The following is a 6,170-nucleotide window of genomic DNA, read 5'->3' as shown; positions in this document are numbered from 1 at the left end:
AATAAAGAAAACAGAAGGAATTTAGTGCACTAATTTCATTTAAAGTTTTAAACAGAGATACAGAAAAAAATAAATAAAATGATGCTTGAGCCACCACAAGAGGTATTCTAGTTTCTGCATTGGTTATTAAACTCAATTTAACAGAAATAAAAAGAGGGAATATGGTACCCATGTAAATATACTTTACAAATACAATTATGTATATAACTACATGTACTGTCCAATTTAAGGATGGGGGGAGGGGAGGGGAGGGGTAACTATCTTCCCTTCCCCACACAGTTTCAAAAAGGAGTCAAAATGTAGGTTACCTCCTCCAGTAGTGTGAAAAGAAACATGTTGCAGGGGAAGTAGTACTAACACATAGTCTTTACCCCCTATCCCCACCCCCTTCTTCTCTACGACCCCCTATCCCCACCCCCTTCTTCTGTAGGACTGTTTATCAATGTCTATTCCGGGGTCATGCATGTTGTACAATTAACACTAACACATGTCTTTACCCCCTATCCCCACCCCCTTCTTCTGTACGACCCCCTATCCCCCACCCCCTTCTTCTGTACGACTGTTTATCAATGTCTATTCCGGGGTCATGCATGAGGTACAATTAACACTAATACATGTCTTTACCCCCTATCCCTACCCCCTTCTTCTGTACGACCCCCTATCCCCACCCCCTTCTTCTGTACGACTGTTTATCAATGTCTATTCCGGGGTCATGCATGAGGTACAATTAACACTAACACATGTCTTTACCCCCAATCCCCACCCCATTCTGTTGATCCATGTCTATTCCGGGGTCATGCATGAGGTACCACATCCCGTGTAGCAGCACTTGGTATCTCCAGGGCACTGAGCGTCCAGCTCACACAAACGATTACACTGAATGGGATCAACGGACGGAGGACTGGGGCATGTACCAGCTTTCACAGCTAAAGGAAGCAAAAACAAAACAAAATCAACAAAAAATAACAACAACAGCAACAACAATTACTGAAACAACAACAGAAAATGAGAAAATTGTATAAAGTTGAACGTAACCAGAAATAAAACATTGCTTGTAGTATTTTTTGCTTACCTTACAGCCTTACAAGGCATCTGATGTGCTGATATAATACTGCATATATATAAACCATAAGGGAACATTTTTAGGGACAGTTTTAATGTTACTTAAAATGCTTCTTTTTCAAAGAATGTTTGTTTTCACATGGCAAGTAAATTGATGCCAATGTAGCAACGTGGTTAGGTAAATAAATTCTTCACATCTGAGCGGCATCACTAATTCAGCAATTGTTGACCGTAAATGCTGTGGGTAGAGTCTTTAATTTAATCGTTTGTGATCATAGTTTCAACAACACTCTGTATGTTTGGTAATGTAGCAGCAAAAAATTTGACTATCACAAAAAAACAATGACAAAAAGTTGAACTTTAACAAAGTTTGGCCTTTCATAAACTGTTAGAGCTGCTAGTAATTTTCAATCCAAGCAAGATCATTTTGATGACAAACTTAATATATACAAGGTCAGTTTGCCTTGGAAGGGAACCCCTTCTGGGATTAAATCCTTTTAAAGTAAAATAATGGATAGTTTTGATCACGGCTAGCTGACAGTCACATTTTTATATACCATTATTTAAGTGATCAATAGATGTCAATCATTTCTTGAATTTCAAAGGAGAAAAAATAGCAGATTTTTACCAGTAAAGCTCACAAATATCCTAAAATGTCAAACATCGATATTCAAGTTATTTTACCATCACTGTCATCAAGTATTAACCTCACTAAAACATTAACAAGTATACTCTTCTGTCTTGCAATATTAAATCTAAATCTGTCTCACAACGAGTATTTGTTACTGAAATATTTTGCAAGCTTAGCAAGCTCAAATTTGGCATCAATGCATATTACCAGGAAATATAAATATATATATAAAAGAAATCTTGTATTTGGTTTTGCTCTCGTTTTGTTCTGTTTATTGACTATCATCCTCTCAAGACAGGAGTCTCTATGAAATCTAAGACGGCACTGTCAACAGGACCCTTTGTGAACTTATGGCCATACAGACAAGGCCCTAGCTATGGACTATAAGGGCACAGTAAACAGGACCCTTTGTAAACTTATGGTCATGCTGACAAGGCACTCTTTGGACTATAAGGGCACAGTAAACAGGACCCTTTGTAAACTTATGGCCATGCTGACAAGGCCCTCTATGGACTATAAGGGCACAGTAAACAGGACCCTTTGTAAACGTATGGCCATGCTGACAAGGCCCTCTATGGACTATAAGGGCACAGTAAACAGGACCCTTTGTAAACTTATGGCCATGCTGACAAGGCCCTCTATGGACTATAAGGGCACAGTAAACAGGACCCTTTGTAAACGTATGGCCACGCTGACAAGGCCCTCTATGGACTATAAGGGCACAGTAAACAGGACCCTTTGTAAACGTATGGCCATGCTGACAAGGCCCTCTATGGACTATAAGGGCACAGTAAACAGGACCCTTTGTAAACTTATGGCCATGCTGACAAGGCCCTCTATGGACTATAAGGGCACAGTAAACAGGACCCTTTGTAAACTTATGGCCATGCTGACAAGGCCCTCTATGGACTATAAGGGCACAGTAAACAGGACCTTTTGTAAACGTATGGCCATGCTGACAAGGCCCTCTATGGACTATAAGGGCACAGTAAACAGGACCCTTTGTAAACTTATGGCCATGCTGACAAGGCCCTCCTCTATTGACTATAAGGGCACAGTAAACAGGACCCTTTGTAAACGTATGGCCATGCTGACAAGGCCCTCTATGGACTATAAGGGCACAGTAAACAGGACCCTTTGTAAACTTATGGCCATGCTGACAAGGCCCTCTATGGACTATAAGGGCACAGTAAACAGGACCCTTTGTAAACGTATGGCCATGCTGACAAGGCCCTCTATGGACTATAAGGGCACAGTAAACAGGACCCTTTGTAAACGTATGGCCATGCTGACAAGGCCCTCTATGGACTATACTGTAAGGGCACAGTAAACAGGACCCTTTGTAAACGTATGGCCATGCTGACAAGGCCCTCTATGGACTATACTGTAAGGGCACAGTAAACAGGACCCTTTGTAAACGTATGGCCATGCTGACAAGGCCCTCTATGAACAGGATACTGTAAACAGGACCTTTTGTCAACTTATGGTCATACAGCAAAGTTCTGTGATAAACTATATTTAAATAAAATAAAACTGTTAGCAAACTGCTTATCCACTAGAGAGCCTGTGTAGGAGAATTATGTAAAAGTAAGTTGGCCTGACATTACGATCCTAGCAGGATCTTCTTCAAAGGCTAAATGACAAAGGCTAAATGATCTTCTTCAAAGGCTAAATTCCTTGCCATTTAGCCTTTGAAACAGATTCTGCTAGGATCGAAACGTCAGGCCAACTTACTTTTACACAAAACTATATTAAGAAGGCAGAGTGAACAGGAACCTTGGTAAACTTATTGCTATGTAAACAAGGCTCTCTACTGTTTATAAGGACACAGTTAACAGACCTCTTTGTAAAATGTAGGGCCATGCTAACAAGGCACCCTATTGATTATAAGGTAACAGTAAACAGGAACAACCTATGGTCAAGCTGTGGACTATAAGGGAACAGTGAACAGTATATAGGACCCTTTTGAACTTTAGCCCTTGCAAACAAGGACCTCTGTGAGATGTTAAAGGGCGCTGTAAACAGGAACTGTTGCAAACTTAAGGCCATACAAGCAATGTCTGTGATCAACAGTAACAAGCGCACAGTAATTAAAGCCGCTGCATATTCTGTAAAAAGGCCTGAGCCATTGACACAACCGCATGAATTAGAAGTAAAAATGAAGGCACTTACCCACAAAGATCGCCTCTGAGCACAGTGTGCCCGTTGGACATCCATTTGGACAGCACAATTGTCCAGGTTGACACTGGCTGTCACCAGTACAAAATGCAATTCCACAGAAGGGACTGTCCATGGTTGGAATCGGACAGGAAGGGGGAAGCTCTGTTCAAAGTAAAAAGAAAACCGGTGATGTTGCAGTTATTTTGGAGAGAAATCTGTAACAATCAAAACAAGGTGCACCTGATCTCAAGTGACCTTATAGTGACCTTATAGCCATGGACCAACACACCTACCACAAAAATATATATATATATATATATATATATATATATTCCATGTTGTCAGGGTAGTGGGAACAGGAAATATGGCATATGAACAGGAATCAAAGTGATTAATAGTCTTGTTCATCATTATGTCATGGTTTACACACCGATGGAATTCCATTCTATGCCGTCTGGGAAGAAGTATAGGAATTAACCCCACACTTGAGTCACGGTAAACATTTACAGTTGCTGTATTTGTGTGAAATGGAAATTATTATATAATTTATTATTATTATATAATATTATATAATTATATAAATTATATCAAAATTATATAAATATAAATAAACAAAATATAAATAATTATATATATATAATATATATATATATATATATATATATATATATATATATATATATATATATATATATATATATATATATGTATATATATATATATGTATATATATATATTTATATATATAAATATATATATATATATATATATATATATATATCAATATATATATATATATATATTAAATACATATCGACAGAAAGATGGAGAGGCAGCTAGAAAGTTTGAACATATCGTTAAACTTTACAAATCAGAAAAAAAGATAAATTTCAGTGAAGAATTGCAACATATCCATATATGTTTTAAGTACCATCAGGTATACATTTAGTCTGCACTGCTTACCGACGCAGTTGTCCTGACAGATTTCCCTTGTGCTGTATCGATTGGCACCTCCGATGCACCCACCATAGGAGAATGTCTGGCATAGACCGTCCACAGGGTTGAATCCAAATACAGTGGTGAAGGCCCTACATGGCCCAGGATCCCTCGGCTGACTACAGGTGGCTACTGTTGTGAGTAAGAAAAACAGAGAGAATGCTCAGCAGGGGATCAAACATCACATGATTATTTCACCACTGCAGTAAAAAATGAAACTGGTTGTTGTTGTTGTTGTGTGTATTGATAGATATATTAATTAGTCATTGTTTTCCAGTTTAGCTATCATTTTAATTGATTTCTAACCTGCTCACTCGTCAGCTGAAAGTACCTTTCCTAAGAAGCTGTGACTTATCATGACTCAATGTAAATGTTCTGTATACTTTTTAAATTTTTTTCATACATATTTTTTTTATGGTTGTTGGAAGCGTCCTCTTAACATGTGATTATTATTATGATTATTATATATTTTTTCTTCTTTTTCAAGAGCATTACTTTTTATCTAATGTCCTTTAAGAGAGGAGTGGCAACAGTCAAAATTTTAAGAAAATAATTGAAAAGTTAAAAGTCAGAAGCATTTCTTTCTACGACAGATCCAAACTCCTGATTTTCATAAAATCATAAAACTTTAAGTTTCATATTTTTAAACTAATTTCTCATCTACCTCCACATCGTGCCTCGCAGAGCGCCCGGTTATCGAAGCGGTTTGGATTCCCAAGACATCCCGTGTATTCAAACTGTTGACATTCGTTGGTGAGCGAGTTAAAATACCAGGGCTGGGTGGTTGTAGTACACAGTCCACTGTCTTGAGGTAACTGACACAGAATTGCTGGAAACAGATATGCGAAAATAAGTCTCTTAGAAACTGCTGATGAACATAAGAGTTGGGGTGGGGAGGGGGTGTGTGTCCATTGTTTGAACTTTGACAGAATATTTCAGTAATTAACAAATGTATACATTTGACTTGGAGAATTTTGAATTACCACACAACACACAATTAACCTGTATCCAGATCAGACCATATCAGACTCAGTCACCAGACCATTCCATCCATATCAGATAATACACAATTAACCTGTATCTAGATAAGACAATATCAGACCAGACAAGACCAGTCAACAGACCATTCAATCCATATCAGACAACACACAATTAACCTGTATCCAGATCAGACCATATTATACCAGACAAGACAAGTCACCAGACCATTCAATCAATATCAGACAACACACAATTAACCTGTATCTAGATAAGACAATATCAGACCAGACAAGACAAGTCAACAGACCATTCAATCCATATCAGACAACACACAATTAAC

The 6,170-nt window shown here is 38.0% G+C and overlaps 1 protein-coding gene across 5 annotated transcripts in view; it reads right to left on the bottom strand.

Moving 5' to 3' along the window:
• Nucleotides 1-651: 651 nt before the first annotated feature.
• Nucleotides 652-6,170, bottom strand: part of LOC139966844 (uncharacterized) — an 84,409-nt gene continuing 78,890 nt past the window's right edge. For 3 of the 5 annotated variants that reach the window (XM_071970256.1, XM_071970257.1, XM_071970255.1), the window contains exons 55-58: nucleotides 5,514-5,678; nucleotides 4,817-4,981; nucleotides 3,866-4,015; nucleotides 653-926 (exon numbers count right to left, since the gene is read on the bottom strand). In XM_071970256.1, the coding sequence (XP_071826357.1) occupies nucleotides 784-926; nucleotides 3,866-4,015; nucleotides 4,817-4,981; nucleotides 5,514-5,678 (623 nt within the window). In that variant the 3' untranslated portion in view covers nucleotides 653-783. Of the gene's footprint in view, nucleotides 927-3,865; nucleotides 4,016-4,816; nucleotides 4,982-5,513; nucleotides 5,679-6,170 lie in introns of all 5 variants that reach the window. The other 2 variants (XM_071970254.1, XM_071970258.1) reach the window with 1 other exon arrangement.

Source organism: Apostichopus japonicus, chromosome 4 (assembly GCF_037975245.1).
Source record: "Apostichopus japonicus isolate 1M-3 chromosome 4, ASM3797524v1, whole genome shotgun sequence".
NCBI lineage: Eukaryota > Metazoa > Echinodermata > Holothuroidea > Aspidochirotida > Stichopodidae > Apostichopus > Apostichopus japonicus.
The sequence above is the reverse complement of the archived record's forward strand: the minus strand, read 5'-3'. Positions and strand labels throughout refer to the sequence as shown.